This window comes from Podarcis melisellensis (genome assembly GCF_964234715.1).
Source record: "Podarcis melisellensis genome assembly, chromosome: 13".
Taxonomy (NCBI): Eukaryota; Metazoa; Chordata; class Lepidosauria; order Squamata; family Lacertidae; genus Podarcis; species Podarcis melisellensis.
Genome location: NC_138545.1, coordinates 10,947,644 through 10,970,758, shown reverse-complemented (window position 1 = coordinate 10,970,758; position 23,115 = coordinate 10,947,644). Strand labels below are relative to the sequence as shown.

General features: G+C 48.2%; 1 protein-coding gene across 4 annotated transcripts in view; it reads right to left on the bottom strand.

Moving 5' to 3' along the window:
- The window catches only part of CHD8 (chromodomain helicase DNA binding protein 8), a 64,636-nt gene that overhangs the window by 36,990 nt on the left and 4,531 nt on the right, over window positions 1-23,115 (bottom strand). For all 4 annotated transcript variants that reach the window (XM_081885211.1, XM_081885214.1, XM_081885212.1 and 1 more), the window contains 7 exons: window positions 8,906-9,804; window positions 7,888-8,268; window positions 5,008-5,384; window positions 4,795-4,909; window positions 3,208-3,402; window positions 2,198-2,266; window positions 168-223 (listed from right to left, as the gene is read on the bottom strand). In XM_081885211.1, coding sequence (XP_081741337.1) covers window positions 168-223; window positions 2,198-2,266; window positions 3,208-3,402; window positions 4,795-4,909; window positions 5,008-5,384; window positions 7,888-8,268; window positions 8,906-9,667 — 1,955 coding nt within the window. In that variant the 5' untranslated portion in view covers window positions 9,668-9,804. The remainder of the gene's footprint in view (window positions 1-167; window positions 224-2,197; window positions 2,267-3,207; window positions 3,403-4,794; window positions 4,910-5,007; window positions 5,385-7,887; window positions 8,269-8,905; window positions 9,805-23,115) is intronic.

Sequence of the window (23,115 nt, the reverse complement as noted above, 5' to 3'; positions counted from 1 at the left end):
GGCGTCGCCTTTATCCTCGCAATCCCAGTGGGAGGGAAGTTGGGCTGAGAGATTGTGATTGGCCCAAGGTCACACAGAACGGGGATTTGACCCCTGATCTCCCAGGTACTAGTGCATCACTCTAGCTGCTACAGCACTGGCCTCACAAGAAGCCACGTCCTACTCACTAGTTCTTGTATTTCACGAAGAATTCTTCCGCTTCTGTAAACTGTCCGGTGGGAAGCTGTAAACGGGAGAGGGTGGAAAGTGAAATCAGAGAGCCAAAGAAAAGGAAACAGGGATGTAATAGTTGTGGCAGGGTCAGATTTAGGTTTGATGAGGCCCTAAGCTACTGAAGATAATGGGGCCCTTTTTATGTCCAGCTGCCCTTTGTCAACAACAAATTGCCACTGTTTTTTTGTGTTGAATATATGCTATATGGTAAGTTATGGACCTAATACAAGCTTCCTCAACCTCGGCCCTCCAGATGTTTTTGGCCTACAACTCCCATGATCCCTAGCTAGCAGGACCAGTGGTCAGGCATGATGGGAATTGTAGCCTCAAAACATCTGGAGGGCCAAGGTTGAGGAAGCCTGACCTAATAGATATCTAAAGCCCTTTGCACATGTTACCATGCAACCAATCCATGCAGAATGTAGGCACCCTATATATAGAAATGAGCAAACCAGTGATATTTTAAGGAGCAGGCAAGCAGGCGGGGCCCATTACTTACCTCACAGGAGCCTACACAACACAAAACACTGTTGCTGTATTAGGTTTTATTTATTTGGTTTGTATCTTATATTTTGGAAATGTTCATCCAGTTTTTTTCCCTTAATTTTTTTGGGGGCCCCCAAGAGAACGGCGCCCTAAGCTATAGCTTGTTTAGCTTATAAATAAATCCGGCACTGGTTTTGCGGAGGGTGGAAGGAAGGAAATGCGCACGGAACAGAAATGATGCACAAAATGCTGCCTCTGGCTATCAGCCTCTGATGCGTCTGGGCTCACATACGATCACATACAAATATATACATACAAAATTATCCCTCTCCCTCAAGCTTTGTCAGTTGATTTCCCATGGAGTGCTCTTTCCCCAACCCAATACCATTCTTTCGCTTTACCACTCGAAGTGGTTCTACTATAAGCCAAGAATGAGGAACCTCCAACCCAGAGGCTTAATTTGGCCCCTGAGGCCATTTTCTCCTGCTTGGCCTACACCTGAGCCATGGGTCATCAGGTGCGGGGCAGGTAAGGTTGTGCCCACAAACGAATGACCAAGAGCCTCGAAACTGCACTTTCGATTGCTTTACAGAACGTGAGCCCTGCATTCAGCACATCTTTGCACTCCCCAAGTAGAACTGATCCCTGCAGAAAGCAGGGCTTGTGGTCAGCTAAGGGCAAGTCCTGCTTTCGGCAGAAGTCTTTGCTTTGATTTCAAGCCGCAGCTGCAAAGGAAGCGTTACGAGTGCCCTTTGCGTGTATTCCCAGATTGTCTGCTGAAGTATGAACTACTTGATGCCAAACTCTAGGGAGGGCTGGATTTGCTTCTCCACCACTGCTATAAGGTAAAGGTAAAGGTAAAGGGACCCCTAGCCATTAGGTCCAGTCATGGCCGACTCTGGGGTTGCGGTGCTCATCTCACTTTATTGGCCAAGGGAGCCGGCGTACAGCTTCTGGGTCATGTGGCCAGCATGACTAAGCCGCTTCTGGCGAACCAAAGCAGCGCACGGAAACGCCATTTACCTTCCCGCCGGAGCGATACCTATTTATCTACTTGCATTTTGTGCTTTCGAACTACTAGGTTGGCAGGAGCAGGGAACGAGGAACGGGAGCTCACCCCGCCGCGGTGATTCGAACCGCTGACCTTCTGATCGACAAGTCCTAGGCTCTGTGGTTTAACCCACAGTGCCACCCGCATCCCTGCTATAAACAGTGTTTATATAAAGTGGTGTTTATAGCACCACTGCTATAAACAGATAAAAAAGCACTGGGGTATGCAATGGAGTTAACTATGCAGCTAGTCTTCAAGGGGTAACGCCAAGTCTGTTTTGAAGCAATACTGCCAAAAGGCGGCACTATTGCCTTAGAGAGCTGCGGTGTTGTGTAAGCTGGAAGAACAAGTCTCTATAGGGGAATAAGAATAAAAAAGGGTAGGAGCTAGCATGCTGCAGGAAGCTCATCTCTTCTCACTCCCCTGTAGCAGATTAAATGTTCTCACCTCCTTCTTCACTACCCGCATGGATAGAACTTTGTCCACTATAGCAGCGTCTTCCTCACTGGGGTTTTCCTTTGGAACAGAAAGGATAGAGAGAGGCAATTAAATAAGGAAGAGAAAGGCAGCCTTGATGGGCTATCTGACCTTGCATCCTATTTCCGGTAGCGGTTAACCAGAAACCTCTGGGGAGCCTGCCAAGTAGGAACAATCCTCCATCATTGATTTGCCCCCTTGGCACCTGATAAGAGGCACACTGCCTCTGAACATGGAGGCTCTACTTAACAAGCACAACTAATCGTCACTGATGGAGCTCCACTACACCAATAATAATAATAATAATAATAATAATAATAATAATAATAATAATTTTACTTATATCCCGCCCTCCCCAGCCGAAACCGGGCTCAGGACAGCTAACAACAATAAAACAGTACAACAGTACAACACAACACAACACTCTAAAATCATTCATTATAAAATTCATTCAAATCAAACCACTGGCGACCATTGGGCCAGAGCTCCGTGAAGATTGCCGAAGGAGGGAGTTAGGCTGTGCCCTGGCCAAGGGCCTGGTGGAACAGCTCTGTCTTGCAGGCCCTGCGGAAAGATGTCAAGTCCCACAGGGCCCTGGTCTCTTGTGACAGAGTGTTCCACCAGATCAGAGCCACAGCCGAAAAAGCCCTGGCTCTAGTTGAGGCCAGCCTAACCTCTCTGTGGCCTGGGACCTTCAAGATGTTTTTATTTGAAGACCCTAAGTTTCTCTGCGGGACATACCAGGAGAGGCGGTCCCGTAGGTACGAGGGTCCTAGGCCGTATAGGGCTTTAAAGGTTAAAAACCAGCACCTTAAACCTGATCCTGGACTCCACCGGGAGCCAGTGCAGCTGGTATAGCACCGGGTGTTATATACGAACCAGTATATAAGCTTATTCCACAGCAAGGATGGGGAAGCCCAACGAAGCCACCCTGAAAAGAAGCTGGTCTGGGAAGGAGAGGACCAGACAAGAGGCCTCACCACAAAAAACTGCATGGAAGGCAGCGTCTCCCCCTCGGGAATCGGCTCCGGAGCAGGTGGTTCGGGGGCTGGGGGCTGCTCGGCCTTGACGGGCCCCGTCACATCCAGCTCCTCGTCGTCCTCGTCATCCGTGATCTTGATGTCCAGGTCCTCGGTGTATTTCTTCCGCTTCACCTGACGGTTCGAGCGCCGCTTCTGCAGGGAAATAAAGAGCACATCAATACAGTGGTACCTTGGTTCTCAAACGCCTTGGTACTCAAACAACTTGGAACCCAAACACTGCAAACCTGGAAGGAAGTGTTCTGGGTTGCAAACGTTTTTTGGAAGCCAAACATGCTCCGTTTTGAGTGTTACGCTTCGCATTTAAGTGCCACACTTCCATTTTGGGTGTTATGCTGAGGTCTGTGTTTTTGTTATTTATTTTGTGTTTTTGTTTTTGCGGCTTTTTTGTTTTGATTTTAGTGACTGTGTGGAGCCCAGTTCAGCAATTGATTGATTCTGTGACTGCAGTACATTGATTACTGCTTTCATTTTATGGATAAATGGTCTTGTTACATAGTAAAATTCGTGCTAAATTGCTGTTTTAGGGGTTGCTTTTAAAAGTCTGGAACGGATTAATCCGTTTTGCATTACTTTCTATGGGAAAGCGCGCTTTGGTTTTGGAACGGATTTGCGGAACGGATTATGTTTGAGAACCAAGGTACCCCTTGGTTGGAGGATGGAGCTCTGTGAATGGCCTTGTTTGTGAGAGCTGAAGACAAAACAGTCCTCGCTTTCACAACACAAAAGATTCCAGAGCTGAGAGAACGCAGCTGGGGTTAAGACAAACATTCACTTTGTGATAACTATTTTTTACTGAAACTTAGGAAGAATGCTACAAATTTATTTTATTTATCTCATTAAATGTATACACTAGTTGGTTGTTAAAAACAAAACAAAACCCTCAAAGTGGTTTACAGATATGAAAAAAACAAAAACATTCTCAATAAGATAAATTAAAAACACTATGGTTTAAACTTTCGAAGTTAAAATAATAGATTTTAAACAGATTTTAAAAATCACACCAGCTTTCTACATTTAAAAACAAACCTTAATTTTCTGGGTAATACATATAGACGAGGTCTGGGTTGAGCGTTTGAACTTATTTGGAGCCAAAAACATGGAATGATAAAGAAACAACTATGCAAACCCTTTTAAATGCTGCAAGTATGGTATAATCCAGGGGTAAACAACATGGTGGCCTCCAACTCCCATGAGCCTCAGCTAGCATAATCAATAGTCTGGGGTGATGGGAACTGAAGTCCCTAACATCTGGAAGGCACCACATGGGCTACCATTGGTCTATGCCTTCTCACAACTCAACCCAAGAAGCATGGGGGATCCAGAAGTCAAGCCAGGAAGACTTGACCTTTGCAATAATTTTGCAAACAATTAATGCCAGCCTCCTGTGCAGAGGTGCTGGAAAGATTACGGAGCGTGATGGGAATGTTGAGTAACTCAGGATGCTAATCCACAATAAAACCAGAGCTGTTCCTCATGCATACCAATAAATCACTTCCCCCAGACATGCTCCCTGCCAGGTCTCACCTGAACGCTGCTCTCCTCCTCCTCGCGGGGGGACTGCGCCGGCATGACCTCAGCGTCAGAGTTGTCCGAGGAAGCGTTCCGTTTCCGCTTCTTCCCTACGACTGGCGTGATGGTGCTGCAAAAAAGGAGAGAGAGAGAATGAATGAGAAACGGGCTGACCTCTCGAGAGAAAGGGAGGCGGAACGGAGGAGCCTGCCCTATCTCCTTTCTCACCTGGGCTTCCCTCTTCCTTTGCTCTTCCCCGATCCCCCCTGGCCCCTGCCCTTGCGCGGCCGCTCTTCCTTGGGGACGCGGTCGCCTCCGCCTTTCCGGCGACGCTTGCGCTCTCCCGTCTCCTCGGGGCGCACGCTGGGAAGCTCGTCCTCGTTCAGCACGCGGGGGATGTTCTGCTCGCCCCGGGCCCGGGCCCGGGCGATGGCCTCTGCCACAATCCGGTTGGCCTTCTCCTGCTTCTTCTGGTGCTCCAGCTTGCGGGATTCGTCCGAGCTGCTCCGCGCCGTCCCGCTGGAGGAGGGGAGGGCGGCCACCTCGCTACTGCTCAGCACCTTCACAACGGAGAGCCCAGAGGAGCTGCCTTGCGATGAGCTGGCCTGCGGGAGAAGGTGTTACAGAAACAGATGCACGTTACATCCAGGCAGCAGCATCCTGGTCCAGACAGAAGGCCAGGCTGACAAAAGCTGCACTAACAAAGGACCAGCGTATCCTACAATAAGGATAGGGCACCTGCAAGCTTCTAGATATTCAATAATGGCTTTGGCCCTGTAACACTGGAGGAGCGTCTCCCATCATTCAGCCCTGACACTAAGGTCCAGCTCCGAGGGCCTTCTGGTGGTTCCCTCACTGCGAGAAGTGAAGTTGAAGGGAACCAGGCCTTCTTGGTAGTGGCACCCGCCCTCCTGTCAGATGTCAAAGATGTAAATCATTACAGTGGCACCTCGGTTTAAGAAGAGTCCTGTTTAAGAATGATTCGGTTTACGAACTCCACAAAACTGAAGTAGTGTCCTGGTTTGTGAAGTTTCGGTCTAAGAACGGAACCTGAATGGTGGAAGGGCACCGGGGGCAGAAGGCCTCATTAGGGAAAGCGCACCTCAGTTTAAGAATGATTTTGGTTTAAGAATGGACTTCCAGAACAGATTAAGTTTGTAAACCAAGCTGCCACTGTATACAATACAACCTTTCGTAGACACCTGAAGGCAGCCCTGTCTCAGGAACCTTTGAAAATCAGACATTCTGCTGTATTTTTGTATATTCTGTTGGAAGCTGCCCAGAGTGGCTGGAGTAACCCGTGTCAGATGGGTGGTGTAGAAAAATTAATAACTACTAGTACTAGTACTACAAGTCCCATCATCCCTCAGCAATTCCTTTGCTGACTGGGACTGATGGGAGTTGAAGTCCAAAAACGTTCCTTAAGTTTTCCACCTATCAGTTGCTAGGTGGATTTCAGCAGGATATGAACAACAGGATTCAATACGACCTTCAAGCTAACAAAATGAATTTCAACAGGGACAAATGTAAGGTTCCACACTTAGGCATGAATAACCAGATGAGCAAATATAGGATGGAGGGCACCTGGCTTGCCAGTAGTACAGGTGAAAAGGATCTAAGGGTCGTAATAGACCACAAGTTTAACAGGAGTCAACAGGGGGATGCAGCAACAAAAAAAGCTAGTGCTATTCTGGGTGGCATCAAAGGAAGTCATAGTGCTGCTTTAGATTGCATTGGTCAGACCAAAACTGGAATATTGTGTCTCCATATCCTCCACAGCAGAGCTCAAGGCGGCTTAACAAAAAACATTCTTAAAAAAAAATACAACACAATAAAAAGTTGACAGTAAAGGTAGCCAACGAAAAACAATTTCATTAAGACACACTCCAGCACTTTAAAAATTATTAATTTAAAAACTGAACACACTTATGCCCCAAAGGCTTTTGGAGGCAAATAGCAGGTTTGGTGTGTAAAAGTTTTCTAATTATTTTTTTTTAAAGAAAACCTAGGTGGTTTTGGGATGCGGGTTGCGCTGTGGGTTAAATCACAGAGCCTAGGATTTGCCGATCAGAAGATCGGCGGTTCGAATCCCCGTGACGGGGTGAGCGCCCGTTGCTCGGTCCCTGCTCCTGCCCACCTAGCAGTTCGAAAGCACGTGCAAGTAGATAAATAGGTACCGCTCCGGCAGGAAGGTAAACAGCGTTTCCGTGCACTGCTCTGGTTCGCCAGAAGCAGCTTAGTCATGTTGGCCACATGACCCGGAAGCTGTACGCCGGCTCCCTCGGCCAATAAAGCGAGATGAGCGCCGCAACCCCAGAGTCGGCCACGACTGGACCTAATGATCAGGAGTCCCCTTTACCTTTACCTAGGTGGCTTTATTACTTTTTTTAATGTCAGGGATAAATGCTACCTACAATCACCTTCCTTATGTTCCTGCTTCTGTTGTTTCCATGATTTATCACTCATGATCTCCATGCTAAAGCAACTACAATCTGGCAGGCAAGAAATCCCATTTCCACACAAAACAAGTCCATATTCAGTTCCGCACCACGTATGAATTGCAAAAATGCAACAGCGTTTCCCCCGTAATTTTGTCGCTGCATGCAGTTTTTTCTGGTTTTGCTGTTCACCAGAATGCAGTGGCCCCTCATTCAGTTGGTGGCATCTGTCTGTCTTTGGAGACAATAGAGGGGTGCAACCTTTGGGGGTGAGGTCAAACTGTTAGAAGGTTTCAGTGCCTGCTGTGGCTGTTGAGACCGATGCGAGAGAGACATGCTTTGTTGCAGCCAGGGCAGAAGAAAGGCCTAGCTGTGACAAAGCATGTCTCATGCAGTTAACGCTCTGGATTTGGAGATCTCTGCAAACATTGTCCACACTTTTCCAAAACTATCATGAGAGCTAGAAAATTGCCTCTTCCTTTTTCCCCCAAGCTAAGGCAGAGATTCCCAGGGAGTTGGATTGTGGCTCTGCTAACATGACCAGAGCTCCACCCCCAGCACTCCCAAGGGAATTGAGGCCCCTGCGGTCCCCACTGTGATTTTCACTGGGCGCTCTATAGCTGTCGAGTACCAAGATACCCCCAAAGCATGGCAGAAGCACTGCCCTTACCTGTGGCTGCAACACGACTTTGAGGGGGACTGTCACTCTCTGCCCCGAACCGCTCACCACCTGGGCTTGCTGTACGGAGGACACACCCAACGTCCCTTGCTGGCCGGAGGAGGTGGGTGGGGGTTGCTGCAGAAGCTGGATCTTCTGAGTCCCAGGCTGGCCACCAAGTTGCTGCTGTCCGGGCTGCTGAACTTGGAGCTGGATGGTGACCACCTTGGCTGGCTGCCCTGGCGCACCCTTGGCCTGGCTCAGGGCCGCCAACTGGTTCCCCTGGAGTACAATCTTGCCCGGCAGGCTGCCCAGAACCACATGGCGCTGCCCTGGGGCGCCTCCACCCGCCGGGGGCTGCTGGAGGACCAAGGTGATGCGTTTCGACTCTCCCTGTAGGGAGGAAAAGGGGATTCAAGAGCCGGAAAAATATCTCAGCACCTAATACATGAAGAAGCTGCCACTCCCAATTAAGGAAGGCTACTCCGCTATACCATTACAGTGGAAAGATTGTTATATACGAAGAAGGAAAGATTCAGCCCTACCCACTAGATGGACCCACTGTTCAATTCTCAGTATAAGGCAGATTCCTATGTTCCCCACACCTGGCCTAGAGGCTCCTGAATTCCTGGTGACCCCTAGCCTAAGAGACAGATATCCAGAACAAGGATATAAAGGAGCTGCCTTGTATTGTTCCATCATCGGTCAATATCGTGTGGTGCTGTTTGAACAGCTCCTCTCTCAGGGGAACCTCTCTCAAGGGTAGCAGTTCCCTCTGTTGTTGGACCACAACCCCCATCATCCGTGAACACTGGTCCCGCTAGCTAGGGATGATGGGAGTTGTAGTCCAACAACAGCTGGAGGCCAGAGTTTGAGAAACTGGCCCAAGGTCACCCAGGGGGCTTCGTGGCAGAGTGGGGATTCAAACCCTGGTCTCCCATGTCCTAGTCTAACCGCGCCATGCTGCCTGGATCAGTATCCCACCCGAGCCGGCTGTCCCAACACACCTGACCGCTTTCTGCTTGCTCACCTGTGCTGGAGTAGAGGTCAGAGTGACGGCAGGCTTGAGGGGCGTGGCTCCAGTGCTGCCCCCTGGCTGGCTCTTGATGGGCTGGAGCACCAGCTGCTTGACGGGCCGGCCAGGCTGCACCAGGCGGTGGAGTGTGGTTGGGGCCCCCGCTCCAGGGGACACTTTGGTGGCCAGCACCGCATTGCCCGAGACGATGGAGACCCCCGGCCGCAGTGGGGTGCCTGTCAGCACCTTGGCGAAGGTCACTTTGCCCCCGTTGGCGGCCCCGATGGGCTGGGCTTGGATCTGGGCCACGTGGGCCCCCGTCACTGAGCTGCCTGCTGGCGCCTTCAAGATGACAATCTTCGGGGCGGCAGGTGGGGCCGCCGTGACAGCGGCGCCTTGCTGCCCTCCGGCAGATGAAGACGGCACTGCAACTGTCGTTGTGGTGGCAGAGGAGACGCCCATGAAGGGGTTGCCCTGGCTGAGGACTTCCTGGTCCTGGGGGGCCTGCAGGAGCCCCGGCTGATCCTGCTGAGGGAGTTCAGGCACAGCCTCGGGCTGCGCGTCCGAGAGGGGCAGGGCCTGCGGCTGGGGAGGCTCCGGCTGTGCGGGGGCCGGCTGCTCTTTGGCGCCCCCTGCCAGGGAGTCCAAGGCACCGCCAGGCAGGCCCAGGGCCTCCTCAATGGGGTCTGGGGCCCCCTGGCTGAAGCTCTCATCCGTCAATGAGTCCAGGCCGAAGAGGTTGGGGTCATCGAAGAGGTCCATTATGGGGTCAGCCATGGCAGAAGAAAGAGGTTCGGCTGCTGGGTGAGGGAGGGCGCTGTCCGGAGGGGCCCCTCCCCAACTGCAGCGGTCCAATGGTCACAATCAGGTGGGGTTGAGCCTCATGAAGCAAGAAGAAGGCAGTCTAGGGCTGGCTGGAAAGGAGGAAAGCATAGGGCTTTAAGTAAGAAGCAACACAGCAGATTTCAATATCCTAGAATACCCAAAGGCCACTAACAAAATACAGCTTGTTACACCTGTTCCAGTCCCAAAACCTTCTCTGCTTTGTTCTCTCCCTGCCCTGCCCCCCAAAATTAAACACACAGCAGCTCTATCAGATTACATTTCAGCAGCACCCATCAGTAGAAGCACACACCTCTCTATGCTTCCCAACCCCGCCAATCGCTCTTCCCATCTCCTCTTCCAAGTTCGAAAATTCATAGGAACTGGAAGTATTTGATTAGTTTATTTAGAAAGGAACAAAAAAACAGGAAAATCTAACTCTTAAAAGCACCAGGCATGCATAGAGAGGGGATAAGCCAAGCGTTTGCATGGGCCACATCTGAGCACTGCCCTCCTTAGGAATATCCTGTGCAACAAACAATGACCTTCTAGAATCCCAGGGCTCAAATGGCCCCCAGCTTTACATGCAGAAGGTCCCATGTTCAATTTCTGCTTTCTCCCAGTAGGAAGGCCCCTGTTTGAAGCCCCAGAAAGCCACTGCCAGTCCGTGGCCACAATATGGGGCTAGAAGTGGGAAAAGAAGAGCCTGTTGGATCAGGCCAACAGCCTGTCTAGCCCAGCATCCTGTTCTCACAGTGACCAAGCAGATACGCCAACGGGAAGCCTACAAGCAGGACCTTAGTTCAAAAGCACAACATCACTCTCCCCTCCTGTGGTTTCCAACAACTGGTCTTCAGAACATTGCTGCCTCTAACCAGGGAGGCAGAACATAGCTAGCAGTTGGCATAAGGTAGCTTCTGATGTTCCCATTTACTTGGAACTCCTTTTTAATAAGATATGCAGATGATTTAACGAACACAGGAGAGTGGCCGTTTCCAATTCAAATAACAGACCCCCAGAAGGCGGCTACAAACTTTCAATCATCCAATGCGCAACTCAATGGCTTCTCCTGTCTATTAACAGGCACCATCTTCAAGGCATTCCATTACCACCCACTCATTTTTGCTAGAGCACATCTGAACTCTTTATCTGGTAAAGATCGAGGCATCAAGCGGCAGCATTGAGAGCACGTGTAAATGAGCCAACAGCTTAAATTAAACATATTGGGTCCAATGCTAGTCCTATTGAAGTTAATAGATAGGACTAAGTTAAATTCATTCATTTCACTGGGTCTCCTCTGAGTTGGACTTAGTTGGGAGACAAGCCTGAAACATTTAAAATGGTGGAGAACCTGCGTAAGGATCTAAGCTGGGGTCTCCAAAACTAAGGGGACTCATTCATCCAGCCTCCGCCAACCCCCGCCGCCCATTCTTACTAGCGCTGTGCGGCTGCCCACTTCCGGGTCGGAGGAGCACCGGAAATAGCTTGTGCGCATGCGCGTTATTTCCGGTGCACATCCGGGTGGGAGGAGGCCCGTGCACATGCGCACAAGCTATTTCTGGTGCCCCTCCGACCCGGGAAGTGCACCGGAAATAGCATGTTGCACACGCTTATGGGCACACACTCCACAGCCCTCAACGCGATCGGCACTAGAGACACTGGCCCGATGTGCAGTAAGTTTGCTGACCCCTGATCTAAGCCATGGACAGTGGACCTGTGGCCCCCCAGGCGTTGCTGGACTCAAACTCCCATCAGTCCCAGCCAACATGGTCAACAGTGAGGAGCAATGGGAGCTGCATCTACAGGATCACAGGTTTCCCAGCGCTGATCTAACTACAGAAACTAACAACCCATTGCTGAGAACAGTGCAGGACATTCTTCAGAAAGAATTACAGAGTACCATAGGAAGTGCCTACACAAAAAGGACCCAAGAGCTTTGGTTCATCTGGCCCCTTCTGGCAGTGACTCCCTAGGGCAGGGTTGAGGAACCTGTGGCCCACCAGGCGATGCTGGGCTATAACTTCTTGGACACTGGTCATCAGAAGTTGGGAATCCCAAGAACATCTGGAGGGCCACAGACTCCCCATCCCTGGTTTAGCCCACATAAGTAGCAGCTGAGTCCATATCATTGGTCTGGAGATACCAGATTGACCCATGGATCTTCTTGCATTCAAATGATGTGCTCCACCATAGGGCTATGACCTCCAGTTTCCTAGAGTGGATTGGGGGGGGGTCAGTTACTCAGTTTATGCAGTGGCTTCCCATTTGGGATCACTGAACCCAGAAAGGCTTGGAAATCTACAGCAAGTGTCGTCATTTAGCAGTCACCTGAAGGCGTTCAGGGCTACACGTCAACACAATGCCCTCCAAACAGAGCCATGTTCATCATGGGATTCCTGCCTAATTTGCACTGAGAATATGCGACACACGATTTTTCAAAAATAATAACGAATCACCCAATGCAGAACAGAAATAAAGAATTCGTTTCAAGCATCCAAGCACAAAGAAGGGCAGAGAAGAATTTTGGAATAATGTCTTCCAGGATAGAAAGCGCTGCCTAGAGTGCCCTTAGGGGAAAAGGTGTAGCAGGTCCAATCTGCAGCCTCCTCAGGTAAGCCTGGGAAAACACTCCTCTTTGAAATACTGCAGAGCTGCCAGTCAGTGGAAACAGCGCTGAGCTAGAGGAACCAATTTTTTGACTCAATATAAAGCAATTTCCTGTTGTTGTTGTTATATCAAATAATTAAATAATTTTATCAGCTGTCCTTGTCCTTTGTAAAAACCAAAGCACACTCTTCTGTAAGTGTTCTCCCAGAATAACAAAGTGAAGCATGGGAAAATCGCTAGCAGGTCTAGGAACCAAAGGTCTCACAGTCTCCCAACAGCCCATTATATCTTTTCATGTGCAGAGAATGCTTTTGCACGGGAAGGCAATGAAAAAATGCAAGCTCTGCCCCCCATGTGCCCTCTTCCACCACATCCATCTGCAAAATTAGCACTGCTACAGGTGCCACTCGTTCTGCAGTTGTAAGAAATTGATCTTTTTGTGTGGCAGCACCTGAACTTTGGAACTCCCCACCTGTGGACATCAGGCAAGATGCCTTTGCTGAACTCTTTTTGGCACCCATTGAAAAACAGTTTCATTTATGCAAACCTATCTGGATGTGTGAATGTCAATGGGTTCTGATCTTTTTCTAGTTTACTGACAATGTTAATTGGTTTTAAACTTTCAGTGGTGGTTTTAATATTTCTTGCAAAAAGCTTTAGAGGTTTTACTGCAATCAAGTGGTATATAAATGTTGTTAAATAAATGTACAGTGGTACCTCTTGTTGTGAACGCCTCTAGTTGCGCACGCTCCAGGTTACCAGGTCCGCTAACTCAGAAGTAGCTGATCCTGGTTGCGAACTTTGCCCCAGGATGCAAATGGAAATCACACGCCAGAAGCGTGCGCGCAGAGGGAGACACCATTAGTGAAAGCGCAACTCATGTTATGAGCGATTTCCGGTTATAAATGGACCTCCAGACCAGATTCCATTCGTAACCAGAGGAACCACTGTATGTTCTAAAGTGCAAAGCCCAGCAATTCCCCCACCCCAAAACCATGCTGGTGTTATTTCTGACATATGAATGGGTCCTAGGAGAAAAGATTGTGCGAAGAAAGACAATTAAGAGGTTCTTCTCTTAAAATCATTATTAATAGTTAGCAACAATGCACTCTCTACCCTGAACAGTTAGTGGAAGAGAAATTTGCCTCTCCAGGGATGTCTTTACCTCTTGGCAATGTAACTACACCCACTCCAGGGAAAGGAAAACAGGACTTTTTGAGTCAGCTTTGCACCATCCTCCTTGTGGAGAGAATGTGTTCCTGTTCTTAGAACAAGTGTGGATGAGCCTGATGACAGCTGCAGAAACATAACTACTTCCAGGGACATATTATCTATAGATTTTCCCTTACAAGGATTGCCAAAAAGCACCATCTATTCTAAAAATCCCTAAGCCAGATGCAAAAAAAATGCAACATGAAGGTAGATTCCAAACTGTCCTGTGATACTTGGATGAAGGGCGGTATAGAAATTAAATAAATTAAATTAAATTAAACTTTAAACAGGATTATTGAAATAAAAATTTAGCAACAGCAGGGCCCCATCTTATGGGCCTGGCAAAATGGGATGCCTCTTTAAAAACTGCATCTGAAGCAACTGGTGGGTGATGGTCCGCGAGTGGCACAATTTCTGGTGAGGAGGAGGATGATGCAAAAATAAAGCGGAGAAGTTGTGGTTGCTTCTGTGCACAGCAGGCTATTCCAGGGTTAAACTCAAAGCCAAAATGTGTTTCTGCATATTCGATCTTTAACCAGTAGGGTTGGGTTTTGTTTTATTTTTAATTAGCCAGAATGCATTGGACAGGTGCTTGTTAGATTTTCTGCAATTTTGGAATCTTTTCACCTTACTCCTTAATTCCAAGGACACAAGAGTTGCTTGTCCTGGAAAAGCCAGACAGAGACCAAATCACCTATGGGTGCCCTTCAACACAGGTGGGTGCCATAGAGACCTCCAGAGGTGGGAAAACCTCCATGAAGCCTGAGAATCAGCCATGCCTGCTGAGGCTGATGGGAGCCTGGAGACTGACCACCTTTGGAGAGACACAGTTTGAGATACTGCTCTAAAAGATAGGAATGTCAATTGACCAGTCGGCTAAGGTGTATCATCTGCCTTTCAATTGACCAATGAGCTGATTTAATTTAATTTGCATATTATCAAAAAAACACACACCAAAGAAGCGGTCTTGTAAGGGGGTGGGGAGAAATGCAAGAAGGAAATCTGAGGATGCACAACACCTAAAAGTTAGCAAGTCATTGTCAGGAGGAAGTACTCTTTTCTGTGTTCCCTTGCTCATGCCCTAGGTCAGGTGTAGCTAAACTCTGGCCCTCCAGACGCTAACACTCGAACTCCCATCAGAGTCAGGGTGAAGGGAGTTCTAGTCCAGCAGCAACCACCCCTGAGCCTTCCAGTCAAGACACCCGGACCAAAAACAGCCTCAAGAGAAAAAACAAAACAGAACAAGTGGGCCTTTTAACTTGAACCTATGAATTTCCACTCCCCCTGCTTTCCTTGGCTGTTTTACGGATTTAAACAGCCACCACTAAAACAACATCCATCTCCTTTCCCCCCTGCACACCCTTTTTCTTGGGGGGAGCATCCTTGTACCCCACTTCCTATCCTCCTCACACCCCTCTAGTTATTTCAAGGGCTTTCTCCCGTCACTTTGCATCTGCCAACAAACCCAATTTTGGACCCCTGCACACCTCTGAACTGAACCCCCTGGCCTCCCAACACTTCCTTCTCTCCCCCTGCCTTGCTAGCCTCACACCAGGGCCCCTTCTTCTCCCTCCAGCCCACCTGGCGGTTGTTTCTCCTCCATCCATTTGCACCCACCTGCCCCAACATCCTCCCCTCCACCCAGCCTGGGCTCATCCTCCCTCCCCCAAAGCCTTGCCCTCCGCCTGTCTGCACACCTCTGTCTTCCCAGCCCCCTAATGCACCCCATTCTCTGCATGCTGCAAGCCGGCATGCCTCTCCCCACCCTCCTCCATTCCCACAGAGCTCCCTACATAACCCTCCCTGCCTAAACCCAAATCCACTCCCAGCCGTGAACCCCGGCACCTCTTGAACCCACCATTTTTCTGCAGCCTCGGCGTTCCTTCCGCCCGGCAGCCAAGCCACCCCTCCCCTTACAAGCTCCACATCGTGCCCCCCTTCTTTACCTCCTCATCCGAGTGCCAGCTCCCTCCTTCCTTCGCCTCCTTCCACCTTAACCCCCAAACCTGCAAGCCCCAGTCCTCCCCAACCCCCCACCCCGCCTCCCTGCTGTCTCCAGTTTCGGTCTCCGTCCCCAAGCCACCCCACCCCGCTTACCTCCTGCTACCCACAATCCGCCTCCCCTCCCCCCCTCCTCGCTGGAAGCTGCCTTTCCCCCTCCACCCCCAAGGTCTCCCCATCCGATCCCGGATCCTACCCAGCCCCAGAGCAGCGGCAACAGCTCCTCCTCCAAACCTCCGGCATCTCCTTCCGTGTGCAGGGAGGGAGGGGGAGCCAGGCCCAGCCGCTCTCTCTTCCCACTCCCCCCTTCAGCTCCCCCCCCTTTCAGCTAGCCAGACATAGAGTGCCAGCCAGCCTCTTTCCTCTGCTTCACTGCAGAGAGAAAGAGGGGCTGCCCCCCTCCCCTGTCACTGCTCATTTGCATCCCTGCATCTCATGTGTGTCTGTGGAGGGGCAGAAATACATCCCATCGGCTCAGCGGAGCATTTTGATATAATGCACAAACGAATGGCACAAAAAACGACACCTCGCCCCCCCCCCCAATTTCTATGTGCATGCATATACACTCAAATACCTATCAGAGGCCTGTGCATACATACATAGGTGCATTTATCCTGGCTGCTTCCTCTCCCACCCCAAACCGCTGGGGTATCCATTTTCGAAGGTGGGGAGCCCTACCACACCAGTACTGTACTTACATGCACTGTGATTATTCAGTGGCACACTTTAAAATAATAATAAAATAATAATAATAATAATAATAATAATAATAATAATAATTCTCCATCCACTTGGGAGCATTGCATGCATTATGTGTACTGTTTCAAGGGCTCGAAAAGTAATTAAAATAATTTTAACCGGTTACTTGTATGAGCGGCTGATTGATCTCTCAAATTTTGCTTATCAGTAAAGGCAACCATTCTGAAGCAAGAAACTTACTTTTTTTAAAAAAACACCCAAGTCTACAACCGAAAGTCTACAACCGATGATGCATACAAGCTAGAGACATCACCTAAGAAGAAGCATTCCTTCCTCCCTGTCGGAAAAGAGGCAGTAACTCTATCCACAGTTTCATTAAGCGCTTTTATTAAAAACACTCCCCTCCGTAACTTTTCTCCATTTAATTGAGGACTCTCTTGGCCAATTCAACTGAAAGATGAAAAACTACCACCCGTATCAGTCGCATGAATTCAAAACTACTCCTTCAACACTCCCAAACAACAGCGTTCATACACATGTATGGATGCCAAACACATTGTCCCACAACAGAGGAGGAAGGGTAGGATCCTACTGGGGCATTTGCCACAAGAGGAGCACCCCCCCCCCCCGTTTCACCTTTGGATATATTGTTTGTTCGAGTACATTTCTCCCCTCCTAAATATATGGTAACATTAACACCAGCATTTTAAAAAACATTATTATTTTTTAGGCAGCTAGGATTTGGCTCACAAGACGGAGATGTGATGATAAAGGGCTGGGGAGATGAAGACATTTATTGCTCCCCCACTACATAAATTCACATGACTTGCTCAATTCAGAACACCCTCCTTGCCAAAGAAACACACACAATGCAAACGTCTGGGTGCCTCAAAACACTGACCGGGTCCAGAATCTACGCCACAGAGTTCTGCAAGTCAATCCCCTCCCCTAGATAGATATTTTTTAAAAAAATTGGTCCCAAATAGGTAGTCTCCCTTATATCTACAGTTCGCATGGACGAGCAAGTTCTGTTCACGGATCGGTTAACCAAACAGCACATCTCCAGCAAGCAAGGAAGCTTCCTGCACAATGGGAGCTTCGCAAGGCACACCACGGAAAGCCTTTCCAAACCATGAGGATATATCCCATCTGCAAACACCCATCAAGCAGTCCCTCTTCAAAGAGAGAGAACCTTTAACTATGTTCTCAATGCACTGAAGCAACAAGCTAGGCACCCCAAATGCAGTGGCAGCTTGGAACGATTTCGGATCACTCCACCCCAAATTTAGTTTCACGTCCCCTGGTTTCCAAGCACAGTTCAATCGTCGAAGCCCTAAAACAGGAATGGGGAACCTGTGGCCCTGCAGATGTTGCTAGACTACAACTCCTATCATCCCTGAGCGTTGGTGATGTTGACTTGGACTAATAGGAATTAAAGAGTCTAGACCATGACTTTAAAGCAATCTCATACCACTTCAACAGTCAGTGCTTCTCCTGGGAACTGCAGTTAAGGGTGCTGGGAATTGTAGCTCAGTGTATGGCAAACTACAGTTTCTTCTTTTGAGGGGCGATTCATGACTGTTAAAGTGGTATAAGTGTCTTAAATGTACAATCTAGACGTCACTCTAATTCTTGCCAGCCCCAATCAGCATACTCAATGGTCAGGTATGATGAGACTAAACTAAAGACTACATTTCTTAATGTCACATGCTGGCATCACAAGCAGGTCTTTGGCCTGATCCAGCACACCTCACCTTCTTATGGTTTTTATTACTGGGTGGTTCTTGCTGCTTGGTAAGCTGATCTAAGGAGAACATTTTTTAATGGTGAAAAGCAGCATGTAAACAGCGAACAACACACACAGGTTTTAGTTACGCCTTAACAACCTGGAAACATCACAGGTAGCTCAAGGTTGAATTTGGCAGTTACGAGTCAGCTGGAAGTTACGTTCAAGCTTTGCTTTAACCACCCTGTGGTTGATACCATGAGGCTTACGGCCCAGGAAAATGCAGGATTTCCATTTCAAGTTCAGAGCAGCAATAATAAGGAGTCAGGGAGTCCCATGATTCAAGTCTCACCTCAGCAACAAACTCATCCGACAGCTTTCAGCTGTTCTCTTAGCCTAGCAACTTTCGCAAGGTGCAAACACAACTGGCCTACCTTGCAGGGATATTGTCAGGATTACAGTTATAGTAGCGACGAAATGCTCTGAACGATCTAATGGTGTTCTATATTGGGGTGGCTAATCTGTGGCCCACCAGATACCCTTGGGCCCCAACCTACTCAACTTTGGGAAGGTGGTGCAAGGGCTCAGGCAACATCCCAGATCCTTCCCGCCTTGAAGGAGGTGCAAGGTCTCCCGCAGGGTCCTAGAGCCCTTAATTCTTCTTCCCAAAGTCCTGTAAGAGCTTGCCTGGCTGTGGAAAGGAGGACTCTAGGACCCTGCCACAGCCCTCACGCCTCCTTCCCCGGCTGGCTTACTCTGCCTTTGAAGACCCTGGGATGCTACCAGAGCCCTAGTACCACCTTCCCTAAGCCTTACCAGATCCAGTACATGCATGCATGGGTGTTAATAAATAAATATGACGTTTACTCATTTCCTCCCCCTGCTCAAAGCTGCAATCTAGTAAATTAAATAAGCCTAAGATGTTAGTTATCTGTAGTATTTTTGATGCCTGTTCACACCGGCGTTTTTTTTTTTGTTTTGTTAAGTAAGCTCACCCAGACGTGTAAATTTTATTACGTACATTTGTTTTCAAAATCTGTTGATTTTTATCTATATTTGTAATTTTATTCTGCCTATTTTAAGCAAGCATTTTATAACCCGAGCACGATTTGAAATATGAGCACCGGCATCAATTATTAAGATAAACAGGTTAAAATGGATGTATTGGATGTTGTTATACGTGAAATCTGCAGCATTTAAGGGTAAATATGGAAAGCACGGCAGGGATGGAAAGTCAACGGATAATGGTCTACATGTAAAGTTTTATTTATTTAGTTTTGGTGGGAAAATAAATTGAAAATATAAATAAACAAACAAGCATTTTATAACGTTTTGTGTAAACCGCTTATGAGGGTTTTTTTAAATTAAGTGGTACACAAATCTTACTAAATAAATATGTTTGGAGCCACCCCCCTGCTCGTTGGCTTGCATACCATCCCCTCAAAATAAAAAAAGAAAGATGGGTAGATCACTGCCAGTTGTTTTATGCTAGAAGTACATTGCAGCCTCTAAGGAGTTGGACTTGGCTGCACTAGAGGAACACAGCTAGAAAGATACCTGTGGGATAAATTCACTTTTAGTCACAGAGTCGCATAAGTCAAAGGATCTGGGAAAGGCATGTGTTCGTGTTTTCTCCCTCACTACCTGGACAGTTCTGGTTAAATCTGTGATGAAAATGTAACTTGTGAACAGCGATAATATGCATTACCAGCGCCACCAGGTAAGATGGTCTAAAGTTAAAGCACTTTAAAATGCACCTCTCTCTGATTGGGGAGAAAGTGGCTTATTCCGGCATGAGACTGCATATAGAGTTGTTAATTAGTTTTTCCCTACTTAAATCAATGAACTCAAAAGGTGCCTAGTGTCAACTGGATTAGGCCCGTTCCCCTTAAGGAGAGACAGAGAGCTGTCTGCCTTGTGACAGACTAAAACACAACTTGTCTTCTGGAATCTGGCCTACTAGCCACAATAGCCATTAAAACGTTAATGTTTCAAAAGCTCTGATCACCAGATGCTGAGGATTAGCAGGAGGGGATGGATATTCCCATCATGCCCTGCTCCTGAACCTCCCGGAGGCATCTGACTGGCCACTGCCAGCAGACACTGAGCAGCCTTGATGGTCCAGCGGTTTGAACTCACTTGATGATTAGCCAAATCCAGTTCAAAGCTCAGCTTCCTTTGACACTTGGCTATCACCAGGTCACGGGACACGAATCCTTCAGAATGTGGCCTGAAACCACTGCAACTTCATTGAAGTGGGATAGAAGATGCAGATTAATTCTAGATTCCGACGGGTCCAGTGCTTGCATGCAGACCAGGAACATGCAGGACGTGAACCATTTCCTAATCCATTTTCGTCAACTTTCCAAGTCAACTCTGTGCAGTGGGATAAAGAGAGCAGGCAACAGAAGCAAGGGGAGTGGGTGTGTTTCATTCCATCTTAATCTCAAAGAGAGAGGATGGGGAGGGAGGGAGGAATTGGATGACCTTGAAAACAATCCTTGGGTTACAAGGAATGCCTGCTGAGCGGAGGATGCAAACTAGGATTCTAATCCCGTGTGAAATTCTGCAAAACCAGGCGTGGTAGTTATGCCAGGCTACAATCCCACACAGGAAGTGTATCACTTCTCTAAGAGGAAGGGAAACGGCTCTGAAGTCGGATCGCAGCTCAGAATGCAACACACAGATGCCCCTCATTCACTTTCTTCTCCGTTTTAAAAACTTCAGCTTATTCCTTTCATTCCTACCACCAGCAAACATTGACGCAAGTCGGCTCCCCCCACCTCAATTTGCTCTATATTGCTACATCAGCATCTTTGCCCCTGAATCTAAAGAGGAAGACTGGGACTGGCCTCATTTCTTTCTCCTGCTTTGGAGAAGAAAAGGGGACAAACAATGAAAGACATCAACAGCTCTACTCACACACGTATGCAAGAACAAAACCCCACTTTAAAAATTACTCTAGCATTTTGAAGGCAATTGTGTTCCCCATTCTCTCTCCACCAACATTTTAAATCGCTGCTTCCCATTTTAGGCTATTTAGCAAAGACTGATGCCGCTAATATTAGTATGAAGGGGCTGCCGTGAGCCAGCATATTTCCTTCAATCAGCCATTATATGAGACCTACCCCCGCGAGCTACCGTATGTTTTGCACTATAACACTCACTTTTATCCTCCTAGAAAGTAAGGGGAAATGTCTGTGCGTGTTATGGAGCGAATGCCTGTGGGTGGCGGGGGGGGGGGATCTGCTGCAGTCGTGAGCAGAGGATCCATGGTTCCCCTTCCTTCCCTCCTCCGTGGTTACAAAGCATGGATCCACATGGATCCTCAGGATTTTTGCACTGGGCTACTCCAAACTCACTGTCAGATCACATGTCTGTGGCCACAGCATGAACCACAAAAATCATATATCCACTATTTCGTTTAGAATATTTTTTTTCTTGTTTTCCTCCTCTAAAAACTATGTGCGTGTTATGGTCTGGTGCGTGTTATAGAGCGAAAAACACGGTACCTATTTGCAGAGGGCTCCCGGGGGGGGGCGGGGGAGAGACTTGGCAGTTTACCAAATGTGCAGAAAACTTAAGTCCCACTAGGATGGGCCAGAGATTTTGCCATGCACCCAAATTTTCTTCTCAGAAATTACTGTTGGCATTAACTTTGTTTTGGCGAAATCCTTGGTATGTGCAGAAGTTCATGTACTTTTAAGCGATATTCCTGCGGTGCAAGGATGAACAGATGGACAATGAAAGTGGATCCCATGAGCCCTTGTAGTTGCCAAGAGACTTACACTTACACAAGGCTAGGAAAATAAAGCACCCATCATCCACTATTTACTGCCCTTTCGGTGCTTAACCATGTGTCTTACAAATGCAAAGCTTGTTTGGCTATCTATTTGGACATATAATGCTTGTGTTAATACATATTTAAGTCAAGAAAAAGTATATATGTGTTGGTGGGTGGGTAACTTTATATCTGAAGGCCAGTTCTGCAGATTTCCTGCCAGCAGTGTGACACAAAATGACACCTACTTTACCCATGTAAAATACTTTATTCTAAGTATGTTGATCACAATGTGATGGAGTTTACTGCACTGCGCTCCCAAGAACTACCTTGCTGACAGATCACTGTGGAGAGAGAGAGAAAGCTAGCGACCCTCCTGCAAAACTACATGCTACCTATCAGGGAACAGCACAAAATAGCTCATCAGTGACCCTGTCTACAATTAGTACAGGAGCAAACCCCTCACAAGTTCTTCACAGAAATGACAGATTGGGGCTCCTTTTATCCTCTGATCCCACTTTGCATTTATGCAAACTGACACTAGGTAGGCCAGGCAAGTGGCTTATTTGCAAGCCCATATTAACACAGCCCGCTTTCCTTCCAGCAAACCAAGGAAGCAAGAAGATGCTCCTGCTGAGTTAGGGAAGGACGAGGCAGACCACCTATTCCAGCCCCCTGCCCCCAAGGGAGGAGCAACTTTGTCACATGCCAGTCACCTTGTTCAACACTTATTTATTGCATTTATATCCTGCCCTTTCTCCCAAAGGAGCGGCAATGCAGCGAACACGTCACAATGGGAATACGACAAATGAACCCCTTCCTCTTTTCAGACTTCAAGAGCAGCAGCCTTTCAGGAGAGCATGGAAACTGACAGTGTGCACACAGCTAACACTCCACAACCAGCTGTGTCCATGGCTCCATCTGCACTGTCTCTGCAGAGATATGCACAATGGGAACTCGGGGAGCTTCACAGTGGGCCAATAGAAACATGGGAAGCTGTGTTACAGAGAGTCAGACCACTAGATCCATCTAGCATCATACTATCCACAATGACCAGCAGCAATCCTCCAGGGCTTCTGAAAGGGACCTCTCCCTGGAGATGCTGGGTACTGAACCTGGGACTTTCGGCATCCAAAACAGGCTGTCAGCCAACTTCCAGAACTGCTGTCCTTCATTGCTCTCAATGCCCAGTCACTTTACCTCTCCAAGCAGACAAATAGTGACCATATTGCAGAGATTAAGCATCCTTCTCCCTTTTGCCTTACATTCTCCTTCTGGACGGTTGTCTGGACTGGCACCAGGAGAAGAGGACAAGCAAAAAGAGCAGCGGCCACAACAGCAAGGAGGTGGTGTGCCCAGCTAGAACATTTCATCCAA